Here is a 22,158-nt window from a genome sequence, read left to right as displayed (position 1 = left end):
TTACTACTGGATGTAATGCATATTTAAGCAAATATGCAAATGTACTTATTCTCTCTACTAACTGAGGTGTCGCTTCCATGAGGGATGGGACTTTGCCTAGAGCAGTACCTGGCATATATGTTTATAAATATATCTTGGTCTTCCAGCTGTGGTAGAGCAATAAAACTGGCCCATAGACGACCAGATGTAGATACAGATACAGATCTGTAGACAGCAGACAGCAGCCAGTGCAGGATAGCAGTGCCTGAGAGAGGGAACAAATGCCAGGAGCCCAGGGCAGCTGGAACACTGGAGTAGAAATTGCCTCAGTGTTGTTCCCCACAAGGCTCCTGCTGAGGACTGATGGCTCCTGTGTGTTGGGAAACTGCCTGAGGCTGGGGAAAGAGCCATTGGAAGAAAGCAGGAAGCAAGTCACATTCCCAGCACTAAGTGTGGAGAAACATCATTCATGGAGAACAGGGTAGAGGACTCAAAAGGATATTGATGCCATATTCAGGCTAGATTAGCCCTAGACTAGAGACTGCTCTGTGCCTTCCTAACAACTTTAAGTCAAGCCTCAAAAAGACCAAACGGTTGCAAGTACTTTAATAGAATCCACAACAAAACTCAAAAGTAAGGGGGAAACATTTTGGTTTTTTTTAGAACAAACATGAGGCCGGGTGTCAATAACTCATGCCTGTAATCCAAGCACTGTGGGAGGCTGAGGCGGGTGGATCACTTGAGGCTAGGAGTTTGAGAACAGCCTGGCCAACATGGCAAAACCCCATCTCTAAAAATACAAAAATAAGCCAGGCATGGTGGCATGTGCCTGTAATCCCAGCTACTCGGGAGGCTGAGGCAGGAGGATCACTTGAACCCAGGAGGTGGAGGTTACAGTAAGCCAAGATCTCACCACTGCACTCTAGCCTGGGCAACAGAGCGAGACTCCGTCTCAAAAAAAAGAAAAAAAAAAAAAAAACCTGCAAAGAAGCAGGAACTACACCACACAATGAGAAGAAAAGTTAGTCTGTAGAAACAGACCCAGAAATGACACTGGGTGGTAGAATAATTCTGTCTACTAAGTAGACAAGGACATCAGAATGGCCATTATTAAGAAGGATAGAGGAAAACAGGAGCATGTTAAGAAAAGGAATGAAAGACATAAAAATGGCCCAAACAATTTCCAGAGACAAAAATACAACGTCTGAGATGGAAAATACACTGATGAGATTAAAACCAAAATAGACATTGCAGAACAAAAGATTAGTGGACTTGAAGCCATAGCAGTAAGAACGATCCAAAAGGGAACAGAAAAAACATGGGGAAAATGGCAGAGCCCCTCTGAGTTGTGGGACAAGTTCAGGCAGCCCACTGTGCCTGTAACTGGAGACCCTGGACGAGGGGCATAGCAGGGTGGAGACAACTTTTGGAAAAAATAACGGTAGGCTGGGCGTGTAATCTTAGCACTGTGGGAGGCTGATGCTGGCGGATCACCTGAGGTCAGGAGTTGGAGACCAGCCTGGCCAACATGGTGAAATGCCGTCTCTACTAAAAATACAAAAATTAGCCAGGTGTGGTGGCAGTTGCCTATAATCCCAGCTACTTGGGAGGCTAAGACAGGAGAATCACTTGAACCTGGGAGGCAGAGGTTGCAGTGAGCTGAGATCGCGCCACTGCACTCCAGCCTGGTCAATAAGAGCGAAACTCCATCTCTAGATAAATATAATTAAAATAATGACTGTAAAATTTTCTAATTTGGTGGAAACATAAAGCCACAGATCCAGGAAGCTCAATAAACCCCAATAGAAACATGGAGAAAATTACATGAAGCACATCATGAAATTCCTCCAAACCAGTGAAAAATAAAAATCTTAAAAGCAGCCAGAGAAAAAAGGCACTTTGTGTTTACAGGAACAAAGAATGGCAGCGAGACTTCTCACTAGAAACTGCAAGCAGACAGTGAACAACACCTGTGGGTTGGGCAAATAACTTGAGTAAACTTATTTATTTATTTATTTACTTACTTACTTACTTATTGAGACAGAGTTTCCCTCTTGTTGCCCAAGCTGGAGTGCGGTGGCGCGATCTTGCCTCACCACAACTTCCACCTCCCGGGTTCAAGCAATTCTTCTGCCTCAGCCTCCCGAATAGCTGGGATTTCAGGCGTGCGCCACCACACCTAGCTAATTTTGTATTTTTAGTGGAGACGGGGTTTCTCTATGTTGGTCAGGCTGGTCTCAAACTCCCGACCTCAGGTGATCTGCCTGCCTCAGCCTCCCAAAGTGCTGAGATTACAGGCATGAGCCACCGTGCCTGGCTTGAATAAACAGTTATCCAAATTTAGTTTTGTAAGAAAAGAATGTCAACCTGGAATTCTATACCCAGTGAAAATATCTTTCAAAAGTGAAGGTGAAATAAAGACTTTTCAGACATACAAAGCTGAAAGAATTACAAAAATTATCAAAAGAAGCTTTTCTGGCAGAAGGAAAATGACACCAGATGGAAAGTGCATATACACAAAGATATGACAAGCACCTGAAATGGTCACTGTGTGGGAGGACACAAAAGGCAGGGTTTTTTCTGATTTTTAAAAGTGCCTGTAGTCCCAGTTACTCAGGAGATTAAGCTGGGAGAATCACTTGATAGGGGTTCAAGGCCAGCCTGGGCAACATGGCAAGACCCTGTCTTTAAATATGTATATATATAATCTATTTAAAAGACAATTGCCTAGGCCAGCTGCAGTGACTCACACCTGTAATCCCAACACTTTGGGAGACTGAGGCAGGCGAATCACCTAAGGTCAGGAGTTCAAGACCAGCCTGGCCAATATGGCAAAAACCCCATCTCTACTAAAAATACAAAAATTAACCAGGCGTGGTGGCGCACACCTATAATCCCAGCTACTGAGGAGGCTGAGGCAGGAGAATCACTTGAACCCAGGAGGCGGAGGTTGCAGTGAGCCGAGATCTCACCATTGCACTCTAGCCTGGGCAACAGAGCAAGACTGTGTCAATTTAAAAAAAGGCCAGGCATGATGGCTCACGCCTGTAATCCCAACACTTTGGGAGGCTGATGCTGGCAGCTCACCTGAGGTCAGGAGTTTGAGACCAGCCTGACCAACATGGAAAACCCTGTCTCTACTAAAAATATATTAAAAAAAAAAAATTAGCTGGGCGTGGTGGTGGGCGCCTATAATCCCAGCGACTCAGGAGGCTGAGGCAAGAGAATCGCTTGAACCTAGGAGGCAGAGGTTGCAGTGAGCCTAGATCACGCCATTGCACTCCTGCCTGGGTGACAGAACGAGACTGTCTCAAAGAAAAAAAAAAAATTAAAATTGTCTCTACAGATGCTCCTCAGCTTACAATGGGTTACATCCAGATAAACCCATCACAAGTTGGAAATATTGTTAAGGAACATACTGAATGTGTATCACTTTTGTAACATCATAAAGTTGAAAAATTGTAAGTTGAACCATTGTAAGTCAGGGACCATCTGTACACAGAGAACTCCTAACACGGAACAATTAAAAAAAATTCAAAAATGGGCAAAGGACTTGAGTAAACATTTGTCCAAAGAATATGTAAAAACAGCACGCACATGAAAAGATGCTCAACGTCACTGATTATGAGGGAAATGCAAATCAAAACCACAACGAGATACCACCTCACACCCATCAGGATAGCTATTATTTGAAAACAAAACAAGTGTTGGGGAGGATATGGAGAAATTGGAACATTTGTGCACTGCTGGTGGGAATGTGAAATGGTGCAGCCAGTGCAGAAAACAGCAGGCAGTTCCTCAAAACACTAAACATAAGCCTGGCACAGTGGCTAATGCCTGCAATCCTAGTGGTTTGGAAGGCTGAGACGGGAGGATCACTTGAGCCCAGGAGTTCGAGACCAGCCTGGGCAATGTAGTGAGACTGTCTCAAAAAAATAAAATAAAAGGAAAATAAAAACTAAACATAGAATTACTGTTTGATCCAGCAATTCCACTTCTGGGTATAGACGCAAAAGAATTGACAGCAGGGATGTGAACAGGTATTTGTACACAAGTTTATAGCAGCATTATCCCCAATAGCTAAAAGATGGAAACAACCCAAATGTTCATTACGGGACAAATGGATAAACAAAATGTGGTCTATACATGCAGTAAAAGTATTCAGCCTTAAAAAGAAATAAAATTCTGACATGCTACATCACAAACGAACCTTAAAGATACTATGGCTGAGTGAAATAAGCCAGACACAAAAAGACAAACACTGCATAATCTTACTTACATGAAATCCCCAGAGGGCTGGGGAGCTACATTCATTCGTTTATTCAAAATATATTTATTCTAAATGCAACGCAGTATCCTGGATTGTATGTGTATACTAGAATAGAAAAAGAACATCAGTGGGAAAACTGGTAAAATCCAAAAAATAAGCCAATAAAGGAGATAAAATGAGACAACCGACAATACTTATTTAATCCAAAAAAGACAATAAAGAGTGAACAAAGAACAAATGGGACGTATAGAAAAAGAGCAAGATAGTATATTTAAGCTCAACCATATCAATAGTTGCATTAAATGTAAATGGTCTAGACACCTTAATTAAAGGGCAACGATTGTTAGATTTTTTTTTAAATAACAACAAAAAAAACCTACATGCTGTCAGCCCCTTCTGTGGCTCTGTCCCAGACTTGCTAGAAGCAAAAGGATGAAATAATTATCTGTTGTGTGATAAATTCAGCCTTTGAGCGGACATTCACTGGAAGTGACATCTTCTGGGAAGGCAGGCTTAGGCCTTATCCTGACATGCCGCAGTAGCGCTCTCAGCTCCTGGGACCTCATCTACAACACTGAGGCCCCCAGACCCAGGGACCTGCAGAGCCTTCAGTTACCCACACCTGCTGAAACATGGGAGGTCTAAGTGCTAAAGTCACTTTTATTATCTTCCTCCCTTCCGGGCCAGCCTTGTGCTGGAAAGAGCATGATGTGCGTATGTGAGAAACAAACTCACCCATCCACACCCAAAGAATGGACTCAGAGACCCGGGGAACAGCCAAAGTGAGACTTTCAATGATGGTCTTGCAAGATTGGGTGTCTAATGGGCTGGCACACCCAGCACAGTTTCAACAAGCAATTTATCCCCTGTGCGCAGGTCCCGCCCCTGGTTCCTCATAGGCTGAGTACTATGAGGTCACAACCCTTCCTGGACGTCACCTATTGGTTGTTGGGTAGGGGCTTTAGGTGTTTTCTTTAGGGTTCTCTTGTTGTATTTTGTTGCAATGCATTGCAATTCTAGTTAACTCAGGGGCTCTTCAGATATTTGACTTATGACCTAAGTAGCTGGGCGGGCTGGTAAGAACAGACCAAGCGAGCTATTTTGGAGGCTAGTAAGCTTTCATTTTAGACTAAACTTTGGTTCAGGTGAGGGCAACTAAGGGGCGGGGGATGGGGGTGACAAACAGGCATTGGCTATCCAAGCAGGGGCCTAGTATATCCTGTTGCTGCTGTAGTTTGCGGACCTAAGCTGATTTAAGGCACTTTGTCTTGGAAATGGACACTTTATGCATTATTTCCTTCGGGGTACCTCCGACACAGGAAGGAGAGCTTCCTCTTGGTTGGCATATTCCTGTTATAACCTCTTCAGACAGCCCTCGCTGTTCGGCAGGCCCTGGTGAGGCTTCAGGGTCCTGCCCATCTCCACCTGCTCTGGCCTTGCTGGCCAGGACTGGACTGCCCCTTGCAGGGGCACCTGCACCTCCTGGAGTTTCCTCTCTGAGATGTGCATCTCCGTGCACATCTCACCCCTCATTGACACCCTCCACCCCACCCCTGGGATGCTGCCTCCTGCTGTAGATGGTTCTGTCTGGGGCAGCTAGGAGGGTCAGGAAATTCTCAGAGGGTCTCCATTTCTGCATTCATTTTGTTAGGTCCTCAGCCACTTGTAACGGGGACATAACACAGGGTCATGTCTGTACTAATGCCAATGACTTTGAAGCCTCTCTCTCTCTGGACTGTAGAACTATCCCTAAGGGGCCAGGTGTGGTGGCTCACACCTTGTAATCCCAGTGCTTTGGGAGGCCAAGGCAGGTAGATCACTTGAGGCCAGGAGTTCAAGACTGGCCTGAGCAACATAGCAAGACCCTATCTCTACCACAAAAAAGGTAAGAACTGGCCCTGAGGCAGGCCTACATTGTCAGAGGGGGCCCTGCTGGGAGAAGCAGCTCATGCGCCTCAGCCTGGCTGTCTGGGAGACGCTGCCTCTGCCTGACAATTTCCATCCCTTGGTTACTTTCAGTAATGCTTTGCTCAAAATTTGAGGATATTGGAAAGGCATTGCTGTATTTTTTGGTTTCTAAGAGTCACATTATTGATAGATCTGAAATCCAGATGCCTCTTACCCCCGGAGCATCATTTGCTGTGTCATGTTTTGTGTATTTCCTGAAAAGCAGTGTCAGTTTTGCAGCCTGTTAGAACTGAAGCAATAAGGGATCACCCAGAGGAGAGCTTTGGGCTGCTCCAGATGTGGCTGTTCTTGGCTCCCACAGACCCAGCAGAACATCCTCCCCAGCCTGTGCTCCCTGAGGGGCACCCCCTCCAGTGGAAGTGAGGGCAGCCACGCACCCCTGGGAATGCCTTAGAGAGGGGCCAACTGCCATCGCTAGGGGCCTGACTCTGCAACTGTCCACACCTACGGGGAGTCCATCTGACAGATGAGGAAGCTGAGGCTCCAGGGCCTCTGGCTCCCACCCCTTCTGCGGGTCACTCGACTGCCCGGAGCCTGGTGGCCAACCTGCTGTGTCAGTTGCTTGGCAGCGGACTCCTCTCCTGGCTCAGGGAGCGGTTCAGGCAGGCATCCACCAGGTGGCAGCACCGGCACATTCTGCAGGCTGTTGGGGCTGAGCTCCATGTAGTAGTGCTCTGCAGGTAACCTGGGCCCCAGCCTATCCCCTCCCAACCCCTGCAGCCCCCGTCCTGCTCTGTCCGGCTTCCAACAGGCCACTCTCAGGCCTCCCAGCCTTTCTTCCACCGCGGCCCAGGCCATGACCTTGGCCTCAGCTCTGGGCCCTGCCCTGTCTGTCCTTCCTGGTGGTCAGGGTCTGGTTTACTGCCCTACCTAGGGGAACAGCAGCTGGGGCTGGGGGGCAGATGGCCACGTGGTCCAATGGTCTTCAAGGCTGGGGTGAAGCTGGGTAGGGTCAAAGGAAGAAAAGGTGGATCCCAATAGGGCAGGGCCAGCCAGGGCCTCCCATCTCCCCTCAGGCCAGGCCTCTGGAGATGGGGGAGGAACACCTTCCACAGGAGGCTGCCCCGGGGCACAGACCTGCAGACTCCTGCCTCAGCCCACCACACAGCCTGTCCCCAAACCTGCTGGAGTGGCGGTGCCCACCAGGAGCTGGGGAGGACCAGCTGCTCTGAGGATGCTGGTTCCCTCCTGGGACCCCCTACTCCCTCACAAGGCCCCCCTCCTTCCCTGGCCACCCACTCCTCCACCCAGCAAAGTGAGTCAAAAACTTGAAAAGCAACTTTTATTGAAGAATTTGGAGGGAAAGTTTCGTATTATAATAGTAAAAATACTAAAGTTTAATGTTGTAAAAAAACGCCGTGGTGCAGCAGCAGCGGCAGCATCTGGCCAGGAGGGCGTGGAGGGGCCCAGGGACGGCCACCCCCACAGCGAGTCAGGGAGGGCCTGGGGTGACAGCGGAAAGGTTGAGCATCAAAAAGGTCAAGTGCTACCGTGGAGAGATCATCTGAGGGGGAGGCTCCCGGTGGGACAGTCACCAAGAACCATGACACAGAAGGGGAAGCGGGAGGGCTTTCCTGTCACAAAGATTTTTTAAAACCCCCCAAATGCATTTGAACAACATAATACACAATAACAAATTTAAACCTTCTCCTCTGTCCCACTGGGTAAACCCTGGCCCATCCCCCATCCCTGGTCCCATCCCAGGGGCCCAGCCTGATGATGTCCTCAGAGACACAGCCTTAGGGCTGGGGGCTGCCATGTGCCTGCCACCCCCAGGAGAGGGTGCCGGCCAGCATGCCATAGTGAGGTTGCATCTGGTGCCACAAGGTTGAACTGAGGCCCAGGGCCCCAGAGAGATGAAAGACAGCTGGTGACAGCCCAGGGCGGCTGGCTGACAGAGTGAGGGGACGCAGCGGCAGGACCTGCCCGGCCCCCCAACGCCATATTGCGCATAGCTGCAGAAGTCCTTAACATTTCCCTACATGAATCGGATTGTTCTGAGGGCTGAGGCCACGTCCGGAGAACAAACTGGATGAAATAAATTAAAACCCGCAGGACAATTTTCTTCCCTACCCCGCTGCGGGGGAGGGTGCTGCCCACAGCACCAAAACGTCTTTCCATCTGCGCTCGGAGGACGGCGTGGCTTCTCTCAAATGCACCCGAGAAATAAAAACCATTAAATACAGATCATGGCACGAGGCCGCCTCTCCATCCCTCCAAGCTGTTGTCCAGCGCAGTCCACTGCCAGCTCAGGCCGTGCCGCTGGCCGAGTAGGAGAACTGGGGGAAGTGGGGCCTGCGCTCGCTGTCCACGCACTCCATGCTGTCGTCTGTGGGTGTAGACAGCTCAGATCCGGGCGCCCCACCTCCCTGCCACCTCCACCCACCCACAGCTCCAGTAAGGAGGCAACCTCTTAAAACGCAGCCAGCACGCTGTCATGCCGCCAGGAAACTGAGGCAGGACCCCACAGACTGACACAAGGACCTGGGCCCTCAGAGCACTGCCTCCCACCCTCATCACTGGCACTCTCCAAAGGGAACCTTTTTAAATATTTGGATTTTAAAACATCTGAAACCAAAAAGGCTGAACACTGCAGGCCTCTGAGGGTGGAGAGAAAAGGGAGTGGGCGGGGGCAGGCACAGTGGCCCCTCACCTTGGTCAGGTGGTGTGATGGTGATCATCTGGGCCGTGAACTCCTCATCAAAATACCTGGTGTCGGTCTCCGATGTGACCTGGGGCTTGAAGGGTGGGCTGAGCTGCAGAGGTGGGCAGACGGGACAGTCACGAGCTTCGCTCCCTACTCCCAGCACACCCAGACCCTCAAAGCACCTGGATCTCTAAGGGGTCTCGAGGCAGCACTGATGTCAGAGAGCGGCAAGCCACCAGCCCCCCACGGAGGCAGCTCTGGGAGGGAGGGACATGAGGGGTGCAGGAGCACGGAGACACCCTCATCAGCTGAGACGCGAAGCTGCCCTCACAGCAGCCCAGCAGGCGACAGGAGGTAGTGCGGCCCAGCTCTGAGACCCTCCCTGCTACCAGTAGATGATGACTTTATTTTTGCTTTTTCTTTCTTGTTTTCTTATTTTTATTAGTCTTCTTGTAAACTGGGAAAGAGGGAGACTGTGGAACAGGGTGCACCCTGCCTCCATGGCTCAGGGACTACAGGATCGCAGCCTCCTGGCATCTGGCTGCAGAGAGGACTCTCGATGACCCAGGATCAAGGGTGACTATAAGGCGATGTGCACATGTGAGGAGCTGCCAGAGAGCCCCTCAGGTCCCACAGTCAAGGATCCCCTCAAGCACTGCCCCACCCAAGTCTGGCCTGGGCACCAGCACTGTCCATTGTCAATTAGCAAGGTCTCTGGTCAAGGCTGGGCAGAGGCTGAGCACTGCCCAGGCCCCCCATACCCTTGAAGGGCAGGGCAGGGCTGGAGGGTGGCAGGCCTCAGGGCAGGAACTGGGACCAGGGCCAGGGCACCCTGTGTTAATGGGAGGACAGGTGCCCAGCTGGGTCCCAGGGCTGCCCAGCCTGACCAGCTGCACATGGCCTAGGACAGGCATTCAGGGGAGGGGCAGGCTGGGAACTGGGCAGAAGCACACCTGGTGACAGGGCACCCAGCACCTCAGAGTGCAGGATTCTGAACCTAGCCGGCAGACCCCATCAGCCAGGGTGACGGCCAGGGCTCCTGAAAGATGAGCACCCAGGATGGCGACTCATGTAGACAGAGCTGCCTCCCTCCCGGGCGGACTCCCCCATGTGCCAGGAAAGTAGGTGCTGTCCCGTCCCTGCACAGCCAGAAAGTAGGGCTGGGCTCTCCTTGCAGCATAAAGGATTGAGATCAGACAACAGGAGGAACTGGTAGAGAGCAAGGGGCAGCACCCCTGGTCCACCGCCAGCCAGCCTTCACTGCACAGCATCAGGGAAGGGACCCCCAAGGCTGGCACTCAGAGTGTGACACATCTCTGAGGGGAGGAGGAAATGAGGAGGACCAGGCCAGTTTCCTGGAGGAAGCCAGCAGTGCCAGAGCTTCTGAGCAGCAGGCACTGAGGTTGCTGCAGCAAGGCCCTCCTTGTACCAGGACTGCAGCAGGCTCCCGAGGTGAGGGCAGGTGTGTGGGAAAACCGGCGAGCGTGCCACGTGCATGCGTGTGGATATGCGGGAAGCAGCCGCACCTTCTTCTCATACACGTGCTGCCACACGATGCCGGCAAAGAAGCGATGCTGCATGATCTCCTTGGCGTCCTCAGAGCCCCCGCCAAGCCTGTGGGTAGCAAACAAGGCCACGGTGTCGGTACTGCCACCCGCCCAGGCCCCAGGCTCAGACCCCTTCCTCCTGTGATGTAGGGCCCGCCGGACAGGACGTTCTGGGGCCAGGGAGGGCAACCGGTGGTGCAGCATCCCTGAGCAGCTGTGGGGAGCAAAGCACCCCAGGGCTCACGGCAGGCAGGGGCTTCCTGAGTTGGGGGTGTGGGGGCTGCAGGGTTGGGGATGGAGGCCCAACTGACCCTGCCCTACCCAGCCACTCTGCCTGTGCCTGAGGCTTTGGGGATCAGCCCTGGCCAAGGACATCAAGCTCTGGCTATCAGTGTAGTCTGGGAGGTGCCAGGACCGCCTGGCACAGGGGCAGGTGCAGCCTGGGGGTGAGGGGATGGAGGTGGAGCCTGCAGCCGGGATGGGTGGCCCTCACCTCTGCTTGGGGTCCTTCTTGAGCAGCCCTGAGAGCAAGGACTTGGCCTCAGGACCAAGCGTGCGCGGGAAGCGGATCTCCTCCATGAGGATGAGCTCAAAAAGCTTCTCGTGGTCCTGGTTGTAGAAGGGCAGGCGGCCGCACATCATCTCATACATGACCACGCCCAGCCCCCACCAGTCCACCGCACGGCCGTAGTCATTGTCCTCCAGCACCTGCACGGGCGGCAGATGGGCAGGACTCGGCATCAGGGGGTGTCCGGGGGAGGTGTCGTGACGTGCTTGGGGCACAGAGAGGACACAGCTTTGCGTGTGCTCGGGACGTGGGGACACAGCGACGCGTATGCACACAGGTGGGGCGCACACCTCGGGGGCCAGGTACTCAGGTGTGCCGCAGAAGGTCTTCATGGTGGCGCCGTCCTTGATCCCCTCCTTGCACAGCCCGAAGTCTGTGATCTTAATGTGCCCATCCTTGTCCAGCATGAGGTTCTCCAGCTAGGGGAAAGGTGGCCTCAGGTCAGTGCCGCCAGGCTCCCAGGGCCCTGCCCCCACCCCGAGTGCCCGCCGGCGCACCTTGAGGTCCCGGTACACCACATTCTTCTCCGAGTGCAGGTAGTCCAGGGCTGACACGATCTCGGCGCCATAGAAGCGGGCCCGGTCCTCAGAGAACACACGCTCCCGGGACAGGTGGAAGAAGAGCTGTGGGAAGCGCGACCTGAGGCACAGCCGTGGCCGGGGCCTCCGCCCCCACGGCCTGCAGGGTTGGGGTTTCTCAGGCAGGGGCTCAGGGCATTGGGCACAGGGAAGGGACCAGCCCCCAGAGGGCACGGGGGCCTGGAAAGTCTCAGAAGCCCTAACTCAGCAGGAACAAGTCACCCCACAGCAGGCAGCTGCCTGGGCAGGCGTCATACCAGCCACCCAGCAGGGAGCACCGTCTGGTGCTGTGGAGAGTAGCCGAGGTTCCGGGAAGGACCAGCCCCACTATGGGTGGCCCAGCTGCCAGGGCTGGGTCCACAGGCCGTGAGGCCCATCCCCCGCAGCCCCAGCCCCTACCTCGCCCCCATTGGCGTACTCCATGACGAAGCAGAGGCGGTCGTGGGTCTGGAAGGAGTACTTCAGGGCCTGCAAGGAAGCGGAGCTGGAACTGCAGCCCCACGGGCAGGACAGCAGCCCCACACCACGCTGCCCGATACCATGCTGCTTGATACCATGCTACCCGTAGCCCCACACCATGCTGCCCGACACCACGCTGCCTGATACCATGCTGCTTGATACCATGCCACCCGATACCATGCCACCCGTAGCCCCACGCCACGCTGCCTCACCACATTGCCCGATACCACGCTGCCCCGCACCACACCCCCACATCACACTGCCTCACACCACATTGTCCCACACCACACACCCCCACATCACACTGCCTCACACCACATTGTCCCACACCACACACCCCCACATCACACTGCCTCATGCCACACCCCCACACCACGCCATCAGGCTGGGCCCTGGCAGCCCCTGAGGCGCCAAGGAGTGTTTGAAAGGTGAGCAAAGTGGCCTGGGCTCAGGTCTCCAGGGCGGGTTGGGACCTCAACAGGGGGCAGTGCTCCCAGCACCAGAGCCCTGGCAAGGGAGGATGCACCCTCCCAGGCAGAGCCACCTTCCTGCCTTCCACCACAGGCGGCTGTGCTTTTAAAGCAAAGGCCCCTTCTGCAGGAGAATCATCCCCAAACACAGTGACCTGGAACTAACCACGTGGCTGGAGTCTGGCCCCCTTCACAGTAAATACCTCCTGGGTCGAATCCCCAGAACGGGCTCCCCAGGACAGAGCCCGGGCCTCAACAGAAGCCTGGCAGGCAGGGCTGCAGGGCATGGGGAGCTGGGGCCTCCCGGAGCCTCGGCAGAGTGCAAAGACGACCAGGGCCACCTGCCCCACCTGCCTGCACACAGCGGCGAGCACAGCCCCCAGCCCACATCGGGCACCTCCACAGCCTGACCCTCCAGGGCAGGCCTGTCACCAGCGGCAGAATCCGCGGTGCGTAAAGTCCTCACGTGCCCAAGAAGACAGGACATCGTTCCCTAGAGACAGCCCCAGGAGTCGCCACCTGACCTCAGCCCTTCAGCCCCATCTGGGCTCCCACTCACCGTGAGGAAGGGGTGCCTGGAGTTCTGCAGAACACGGTTCTCGGTGAGTGTGTGGGCCACCTCGTCCTGTAAGGCAGGGCTGGGTGAGCTGCCGCCCAGCATCCTCGTCTCCACCCTGCCCCACCACCCCGGCCCCACCTTGGCCACGATGACCTCCTTCTTGAGGATCTTCATGGCATAATAGCGGCCCGTTGCCTTCTCCTTCACCAGGATCACCTTCCCGAAAGTGCCCTTGCCCAGCAGCTTCAGGTACTCAAACTCGTTCATGGTCTGTGGGCAGGCACCAGGGTCAGCGGGGGGCGCTGCCCACAGTGCCCAGCTGGTCGGCATGTGTCAGGTGGCATGGGGGCCCCAGAGTCACCCTTGGCAGACTTGGAGGCGGAGCCAGGAGAGGCGACCGCTTCACACCTGGTGGCCTGCGGGGCTCAGCGGGGAGTCCGGACTTACAGGGAACACACGGTGCAGCCCTAGCTCAGAGCGTGGGGTTCGGGGAAGGGTGGGGTAACACTGCCCAAGCCTGGCAGGGCTCAGCAGCCCCACTATTTCTCTGACATAGGGAAGAGGACCCACCTGGGAAGCAGCTGCGCCCCACATGGAAAACTGGCCTAGATGGGGATGCTGTGGAGTGCTGAGTGTCTCCTGGGCCAAGCTGGGACCCCATGACCCACCCAGCTCTCCACAGCCCAAGGTAGCCCCAGGCATAGGCAGAAAAGGGGACAGGCCTTACCACACGGTGCTTGGGTTTGGCCAGGGACACCTCCATCTCTTCAGCCCCTGAGTTGTCGCTGGGTGAGCCCGACCGGAAGTCCATCATCTCCTCCTCGTGCTTCTTGAGGCCATCGGCCACTGTCTGGATGGCGGTTGTCCACTCCTCCCTGCAGGAGGTCAGGTGAGGCTGTAGCCCTGCACCTCGCCCCATGAGGTCAGGAGCTCCACCCAACGGCTTACACCCACCCTCCAGCCTCACAAGTGGGGTCCCCAGAGACAGCCCTGAGGAGGCCACCCCTTGACCTGGGCTGGCCACACACACTCAGGGTCAGAAAGCCCTTCTGGACCTGAGGGACACGCAGGCTTAGCCCCCAAGTAGGGTTCAAGCCCCCAGCAGGGCTCTGTCCCCACAGCCAAACTCCAACCCCCAGCAGGACCCAGGCCCACAGCAGGACTCCGCCCCCCCAGGCTTGCTCTATCACCCAGGCTGGAGTGCACTGGTACAATCTCGGCTCACTGCGGCCTCCGCCTCTTGGGTTCAAGCAATTCTTGTGCCTCAGCCTCCCAAGTAGCTGGGATTACAGGTGTGCACCACCACACCCAGCTAAGTTTTATATTTTTAGTAGAGGCGGGGGTTTCACCATGTTGGCCAGGCCGGTCTTGAACTCCTGGTCTCAAGTGATCTGCCCATCTCAGCCTCCCAAAGTGCCAAGATTATAGATGTCGGCCACTGTGCCCGGTCCCTAGACAGTTTTTATCTCCAGCCTCAGTTTCCCCACCCAACCCCACAGGACTGGGCCAGTTTCCAAACCGGGCTCTGAGGAGGGCCTGGGATCACTGGGGAGTAAGGATGGCTATGGGCAGAGGCGCCCAGCACCCGCCATCCCCATGTCCCTCCTAAGCGCTAGGGCTGCCCAAGTGCCCGGCCTGGCCGCCGCAGCCCACGTACCGCTCCTCGGGAGTCTCCACGTGGAAGGTGCGTTCGATGACAGTGGTCCACTGTAGGCAGCGGATGATGAAGGTGTTGGGCCGGGGCCGCTCCGTCTTCATCAGCTGGCACTCTGCGGGCAAGCAGAGCCTCTGTCTGCATGCATCCCCCTGCCCCTCCCAGGGCCCTCACCACAGTCCCCACCGCACCAGCCAGCTCCCCTTGCATACCACCCACAAGTCCTAGGAAGCCCCACCTCCTCCTCTCTCCAAGCCTCAGTTTCTCACCTCATAGAGTGGGGCTAGGACCCCCATTCCAGCTCAGACACTCTATTCCAGGTTGAGGCAGCCCCAAAGGGCATCTGGCCCAAGGTCAGGTCAACCCCCCCGCATCGTCCCCTCCTACAGTCCTTCCTTCAGTCACTGAGCCCCACCGTGCGCCAGGCCTCAGAGGATGAGGGATATGGAGATCCCACAGAGGGGCTGGCATGAGGGGGCCACCCCAGAAAGCAGCTTGTCCCACCTAGTGTAGAAATGTCCTGCTATTTTCCCAATCTCACCCTGAGTACCTGGGAAATACACCTGGGGGCACACGCACACCTGGGGCACACCACACCTGGTGCACAGTCACACCTGGGGCACAGCCACACCTGGGGCACAGCCACACCTGGGGCACACCATACCTGGTGCACACCCATACCTGGTGCACACCCACACCTGGTGCACACCCAAACCTGGAGCACACCCACACCCAGGGCACACCCACATCTGGGGCACACCCACACCTGGAGCACACCCACACCCGGGGCACACACATATGTGGGGCACAGCCACACCCAGAACAGTCACACCCAGGGCACACCCACATCTGGGGCACAGTCACACCCGGGGCACACCCACATGTGGGGCACAGCCACACTCGGAACACAGCCACACCTGGGGCACACAGTCACACCAGGGGTACACCCACACCTGGAACACACCCACACCCGGGGCACACCCACACTCGGGGCACAGCCACATCTGGGGCACACACACACCTGGGGCACAGCCACATCTGGTGCACAGCCACACCTGGGGCACACACACACCTGGGGCACACACACACCTGGGGAACACATACCTGGGGCACAGCCATTCCTACTGCACATACACCCTGAGGGCTGTGGGAACGTGCGGGGCCCTGAGAGGTGTGAGTGAGTGCAGTGTGTAGCCGCTGGGGCTCCTTGGCAGGCTCTGGCCCAGCCTGTGCGAAGCAGGAGGGGGCTGAGGGGCCAGTAGGGGGCCTCTGACATTCCAGCATCGAGGCCCTGGCAACCACAAGGGGGCCTGGCCAGGCAGCGAGGGAGCTGTCTTCCAGGCCTGGGGGCCAGGAGGGGGCTCGGGACCAGCCTGGTGGGGAGGGTGGCCTGTGTCAACACAGGCCAGAGAAGTGGAAACCAGTGTGAAGCCCCGGCACACCCACCTCCCACTTGCTCCTGGATGGTCTGATCTGCCCTAATATGCAATCCCTAGGGCCAGGGTCTCGAGCCCACTGCCCCGGAACCCTTCCCCAGAGAAAAGCTCCTGGCCCCTGCCCAGCTCTGCTCCTTGGCCAGGCACTCCAGACCACCCACCTATGGCCTCATCTGAAGGCCCCAGCCTTGCCGGCTGCTCAGGCACCACCCCAGCTGGTACCCACCCGTGTGCCTCCCCAGAGAGCTCCCCTCTTCCTTCCTTCCTGATGCCTCGGCCTGGCGAGCACACCCACAGCACCCGTCCCCAGCAAGGCCCTGTCCCAGGTGCTACCAGGCACACAGCGAGTATCCAGCCTCTCCCTGATCCCTGAAGCCCCCAGCCCCAACCAAGGAGACACTGGGGAGGGCGTGGGGCAAGTTACGCAGCCCTGCCACATACAGATGGCCCACAACTGGGTCCTACTTAGCTACTCAATCACACCTTTGGCTGCCACGGGCAGAGCTGGGCTCCAGGACAGGGACACAGAAAATGGGGACCATGCTGGGAGGCCCACGTGCCCCCAGCCTCCCACCTAGCAGGGCGCCTGGGTCTCCATGCCAGGGTTCCCGTCTAACATGGGTAGGGTCGCACCTGCCCCCGCTACAGGTAGGGAATAAAGCCACAGCAGGGCGAAGCAGGGAGTGTCACGTCTCTCATCTCTGTGGGATGCTCTGGCCAAGGTCCCCCGCTGGCCTTTCTGCACCCGCCCCTTCGTGGGCAAGGAGGCTTCCAGCCTGCAGCCTCACAGAGGGAAGCAAAGGTTCCGCCACGGGGTTTGGGGACCGAGCGCCTGTGCGGGCAGAGGCATGAGCTCTTCCTCGAGTGATGGAGGCTTCAGAGCTAGAGACCCAGGTGGGCTCTATCTGCCCCGCTTGGAGGAGGGGCCCCCGGGTCAGCTGTCCACCCTGAGGCTAGGCTCTGCTACCACTTGTCTGGACCCTCCAGCCTCCAGAGCATGGGCACCAGGGAACTGCTCCACAGTCAGCCAGCATTGGGACTCGGCCCAGAGACCCCCGCCTAGCCAGCCTCAGGACTCAGCTCAGAGACCCCTGCCCAGCCAGCCTTGGCCTCGGGACTCGGTCCAGAGACCCTCGCCTAGCCAGCCTCAGCCTTAGGACTCAGCCTGGAGACCCCCACCCAGTCAGCCTCGGCTTTGGGACTCAGCCTGGAGACCCCTGCCCAGCCAGCCTCGGGACTCAGCCCAGAGACCCCCACCCAACCCGTGCTTGTTGCTTGCTGGCCCAGAACATGGAGGCTCCAGGGCACCCCCATCGGGGGGCCTGGTGGGCAAAGAGGGCTCCAGCCAACCCCAAATCTGAATCCCGAAAGGCTGAGGGGACACTTACGTGCCACAGAGAAGTTGTTGAGGGGGGCCTCACGTTGGTCCACGTCCTGCGGCCGCTCCTTATAGCCAATGAAAGTGCCATCATTCTTGAGGAGGAAGTAGCGTGGTCGCCAGGTCTTGATGTACTCCCCTACGGACGTGCAGGTGGTGAGGGCCATGCACACTCTACCCGTCAGACCCTCGCCAGGCAGCCAGGTAGCAACTGGGTGTGCCAGGACAGATGTGCCTGGGACGCCTGAGTCCCGGGGGGCAGGCGCAGTGGGGGAGCTGTTTCTTAGGGCAAGCGACAGAAACAGCCCTGGGTCAGTGGGAAGGCAGACTCGCCCCACCACAGCGCCCCTCTCAGAAGAGCCACCCCTATCTGTGTGTGAAAACGGGCTGGGCCAGCTGGACGCAGGGGATGGAGTACCATTGACAGGAGGCTGGGAAGAGGTCTGGGCCAATCTGCACAGCCTTCCTGGAAGAGGCAGCACCAAACCAGCCAGTCCCCAGCAGGCACCAGCAGCAGCTCCGGCACCAGCTATGGCCACAGGGGCTGCAGGGCTGAGAGCATTCCCCAATCAACCAGGGTTGGCCAGGTGGCGACAGCAGCTGACAGTGGCATGTGTGGGCTGTCCAGCAGGGCCGCCCCCCGACCCCTGCTACCCACCAAGAGGATGGAGCATGGCGTCAGCAGTGAGAGATCAACATCACTCAGACTGAGGGCCGGGCTTGCGGGACAGGACTGCCCCACTGCCGTGGGACAGCACTCCCTGTCTAGGGGCCTGGAGCACAGTCCTGGGGACTGCCAGTGAAGCCAGACACGGAGGTGGCCCAGCCAGCTGGGCAGGGGCCCCGGGGCACACAGGCTGTCAAGTCCCCAGGCTGAGACCCACACTCAGGCCCTGCCGTCGTCGGCCCTGCTGTGTCCCACCCATGGGTCACTCAGGTACACGGGAATGTTTTCCCTCAAGTTTTGCAGCATCAGCCATACGCAGGCGTTCACACTTCAGAATCAGAGCAGCTGTCCTCGGTGATAGCCCAGCAACTACCATTTTTCATACTGACACTTGGAAAAAAATGTTCCACTTACATTTTGCCGAGCAAGGAGTTTGAACAACAGGGAACTTACTAATTAGGCAACTGCTTCATCTGAGGGGCCACTGGGCAGGGGTTGGGGCGGGGGCCAGGGTAAGGGGTTGGGGTCCCTGAGCTCTGGGGCCTGGGTTTTCCTGCCACACTGAGCCCCTGACCGGGACACCTGTAGGGATGTGGGGGACAAGCAATTGTCCCATCACCAGACCACCCACCACCTGGTCCTGCTGGGTCTGCATGGTGAGCCCAGACACGTCCAGCCCTCCCTGGTGCACAGGGAAGTCCCAGCAGGGCAGCAGCCCCAGGGGAGCTCAGAGGACACGGGGCGTGGGCATCCCAGCGGGCAAGGCATTCTACTTTCCAGGGAGCCACGGGCGAGCTCTTTCAGAGGTGAGTCACCAAGGCTCTACAAATGGCCACCCCCCGGCCAGGTGACCTCTCCCTCCTGCCCCAGTCCCAGCTGCCCGATGCCCTTCCCACCAGCACCATGGGGTGTGGTCTCCACAGGACCAGCCCTCACTCTGCCCAAGCCAGGGCTGCTGGGGGGATGCTGGTGGGGGTGGGGACACTCCACCCAGCAGGGCCTGAGTGTGGGGACAGGCTGTTGTCCGGTCTGGGGTGGACCGGGGAGGGGACAGCCACAGTCCACCCAGCAGGGCCTGAGTGTGGGGAGAGGCTGTTGTCTGGTCTGGGGTGGACCGGGGAGGGGACAGCCACAGCCCACTCACAGCTGCCTGACACCCCTGGAGGATGGCCAACACCCAGTTGCCCATCTGGGGAGGAGGGTCTAGGGCCCAGAATCTGCCCCAAGCCCAAGAGCACTCATCAGGGGACCCCACCCACTCCACTGAGCCCTCCATGCCCCTGCCAGTGGGCTGCCGGGCAGGCGTGGTCCTGCCACCCTTGGGCGCTGGCTCCTGTCCCTGGCCTGGGATCTCACACGCACACCCCCGAGTGTGCACAGAGACGCACATACATGCCACGCAGCTCCACCTCACTTCCCAGGTCCCCTCCCCCAGCCACAGGACCCCTGCAGGTGCAGCAGGCAGGCAGGGGCTCTCAGTGAGAGCAGAGCAGGCTCGGGGGCTGCATACAGCCCACTCCACCCGTCCCCCATCCTAGGCCACCCTGCCGCTCACGCCCACCCGCCTGCGTGCCAGTCTGGAGCTGTCGGCCCCTGATGGAGTGCCTCCCATCCTGCCAGCTGCCACTCCCCAGGACGCTAACTGAGCGGGAAGACTGATGAGCGCCTAGGCCCGGCACCCCTGAAACCCATCTTGATCCACCAACTGCTGCCAGCCCCCACTGTGCCCAGCATGGCCCCGTGCTGCCCCCGTGCACGCAGCCCCCGTGTCCAACCCCAGTCTTGCCCCTGTCCCTGCTGCCACAAGCTAAGCCCCAGGTTCTGGGAGCTGGATCTGGGGGGTTCTGGGAGCTGGATCTGGGAGTGCGGGAGGGGCAAGCCCAGGGGCGGCACTTACCAGGCGTAGGGGGTGGAAGAGGGCAGGTGCCCAGACCCGAGCACTCCTGGGGAGTCCTGGGGTGGGCAGAGGCCCAACTGGGCCCTGGGCTTTCAGTGCCTTCCGCTCGCCTGGCCCCACAGACCCAGGGAATGGACAGGGATCAGGGCTGGCCCAGGGCGGGCCCGGGAGACAGGTGTGAGTGAGGGAGCCTCACTTGACCTTTATCTTCGGAAGCCTGGCCCAGCACACAGACCCCTCCAGGGGAGGAGCAGGATCCCCAGGGACCAGGATAAGGGGTCCAGAGACACACAGTTCTTTTTCTTCATCTCCCGCCTACAGGGTCAGCCAGGCGATCAGTTGGGGTGGTGCCAGCTACGGCCGGGGCCAGGGCTTGCATCTTAACGAGTTCAGCTCAGACAGGATGCTGGGTGGGCGGCCAGCCCCAACAACAGATGCCCCAGGGCCCCACTACTCCCTGCTCCAGGACTGCGGTGACACAGGACAGGGCAGGTGGAGGAGACAGCCACCCAGGGCCCAGCATCACTGTCCTCACGGCCACGGGACACCTGCAGGCTGGCACCTGCCTCCTCCGGGTCCCTCAGGAGGGTGGGAGCACAGACACATCAGTCAGGGCCGCCCCACAGACCCCCCACACCAAGAGACCGGCCCACATGGACTCTTCTCCTTCGCTGTCCTGAGGGTCCCCAGGGGAATTGGAACCTGTCATCCAGGCCTTTCTTGAGTTCCCCACCCTGTTGTGGTCCTCAGATGGCCCCCACTCGAGGAAGGAGTAGAATCCACTTGGAGACGCGTAGAGCCAGCTGGCGTCCCCCCGACCCCACCCCACTTACCCCCAACCCCACCCCACTCCACTCCACCCACCTACCTGCCCGCACAGCTGAGGGCACCAAACACAGAGTGGGCACAGACCCCCAGGTTGCCACGCCAGGCCCTCACTCCAGATGGGTACAGGCAGGAAACAAATGGGGAGCCCAGGGCATGCCCCACCCCACAGAGCAGAAACCCACACACAGCCAAAGCCATCTCCTGCCAGCAGCCACTCCCAAGGGCAGCGGAGACCGCCTGGCATTCAGGCCCAGTCCCTAACGGGCCTCTTCAATCCCTAACTCTCACACCCCCATTCTTGGCTCGAGAACCCCCAAGTCCCCAACCACTGCACATGCTTCAGACCTGGGACCTGGAGCAGGCAGGGTCCCAGCGCAGCCCCGGCCTGGGCCTCAGGATCTAGCAGCAAAGAGGGCTCCGTGCCCCTTCAGGAATGTCAGCAAGTCCGGATGGGGAACCCCACACCACTGAGTGGGGGCCGCGTGGAGGATGGCACGGGACCGGTCCCAGCCTCCTGCCCCATGGCTGGTCCCCACAGCAGCGGGGAAGCAGCAGCTCCAGTCCCACCCTCTAGGGTTCTCTCAAGGCCAGCCCTGGGCTGGTGAGAGCCACCCTGACCCTTAACCCTGTGGCACTGCACCTATCCAAGACCGGGTCCTGTGAAGCCACAAGGGAAGGGGCTCCTGTGCCCGATGAAACCCATAACCCCCCCGCCAGCCAGCAAGTCCATGGCCCAGGGCTCTAGGCATGGGAGGTGGCTGCCCTTGGTGGGGGGTAGGCAGTTGGCCAGACGCCTGTGCCCTGCCCAGAAGGACAGCGGAGCCCAGGCTGCCCTGACTCCTCCTGCACCTCCGAGGCCCCACAACCCCCAGCCCTGGTCCCTTTGGCATCCCCATGTCCCTGGTGGCTCCCCGGCAGGAGTGACCTTCCATCCCCAACCCTGCTCATCCCCAGGAAGGGGCTGGAGCACCCCCAAGGAAAGGGGGTTCCTTCCCAGAAGTCCTCCTGGGCCAAATACCAGGGTTCTGAGAGGAAGCTGCTCTTGCCTGGCCTCCCCCAACCCACACCACCACCACGAGGGCCGTGTGGACAGTCACAGGCAGCACACCCTCTCCACGCCTCGCACACGCATCCCAGGCCACACTGTGGGTCAGGGCCCCCAAGGCAGCACCCACGAAGACATGGGGACCAGGACCCATGTGCCACGGGCAGGACTGGGTGGGCTCCTGAGGGCCAGCTGGCGGGTGGTCCAT

General features: G+C 57.8%; 1 protein-coding gene and 1 long non-coding RNA gene across 6 annotated transcripts in view; both read right to left on the bottom strand.

Moving 5' to 3' along the window:
- Positions 1 to 3,510: 3,510 nt before the first annotated feature.
- LOC139364163 (uncharacterized) lies at positions 3,511 to 6,892 on the bottom strand. Its single transcript, XR_011625465.1, has 3 exons — positions 4,985 to 6,892; positions 4,630 to 4,871; positions 3,511 to 4,354 (listed from the first exon to the last, which is right to left on the bottom strand). It is a non-coding gene; the product is annotated as an uncharacterized lncRNA (long non-coding RNA).
- Positions 6,893 to 7,485: 593 nt separating this feature from the next.
- Positions 7,486 to 22,158, bottom strand: part of LOC105489842 (AKT serine/threonine kinase 1) — a 28,894-nt gene continuing 14,221 nt past the window's right edge. For all 5 annotated transcript variants that reach the window (XM_071099487.1, XM_071099484.1, XM_071099488.1 and 2 more), the window contains exons 3-14: positions 17,524 to 17,652; positions 14,703 to 14,814; positions 13,773 to 13,920; positions 13,184 to 13,315; positions 13,046 to 13,111; positions 11,957 to 12,025; positions 11,477 to 11,602; positions 11,270 to 11,398; positions 10,905 to 11,119; positions 10,391 to 10,478; positions 8,871 to 8,973; positions 7,486 to 8,546 (exon numbers count right to left, since the gene is read on the bottom strand). In XM_071099487.1, the coding sequence (XP_070955588.1) occupies positions 8,467 to 8,546; positions 8,871 to 8,973; positions 10,391 to 10,478; positions 10,905 to 11,119; positions 11,270 to 11,398; positions 11,477 to 11,602; positions 11,957 to 12,025; positions 13,046 to 13,111; positions 13,184 to 13,315; positions 13,773 to 13,920; positions 14,703 to 14,814; positions 17,524 to 17,652 (1,397 nt within the window). In that variant the 3' untranslated portion in view covers positions 7,486 to 8,466. The remainder of the gene's footprint in view (positions 8,547 to 8,870; positions 8,974 to 10,390; positions 10,479 to 10,904; positions 11,120 to 11,269; positions 11,399 to 11,476; positions 11,603 to 11,956; positions 12,026 to 13,045; positions 13,112 to 13,183; positions 13,316 to 13,772; positions 13,921 to 14,702; positions 14,815 to 17,523; positions 17,653 to 22,158) is intronic.

Source organism: Macaca nemestrina, chromosome 7 (assembly GCF_043159975.1).
Source record: "Macaca nemestrina isolate mMacNem1 chromosome 7, mMacNem.hap1, whole genome shotgun sequence".
Classification (NCBI taxonomy): Eukaryota; Metazoa; Chordata; class Mammalia; order Primates; family Cercopithecidae; genus Macaca; species Macaca nemestrina.
The sequence above is the reverse complement of the archived record's forward strand: the minus strand, read 5'-3'. Positions and strand labels throughout refer to the sequence as shown.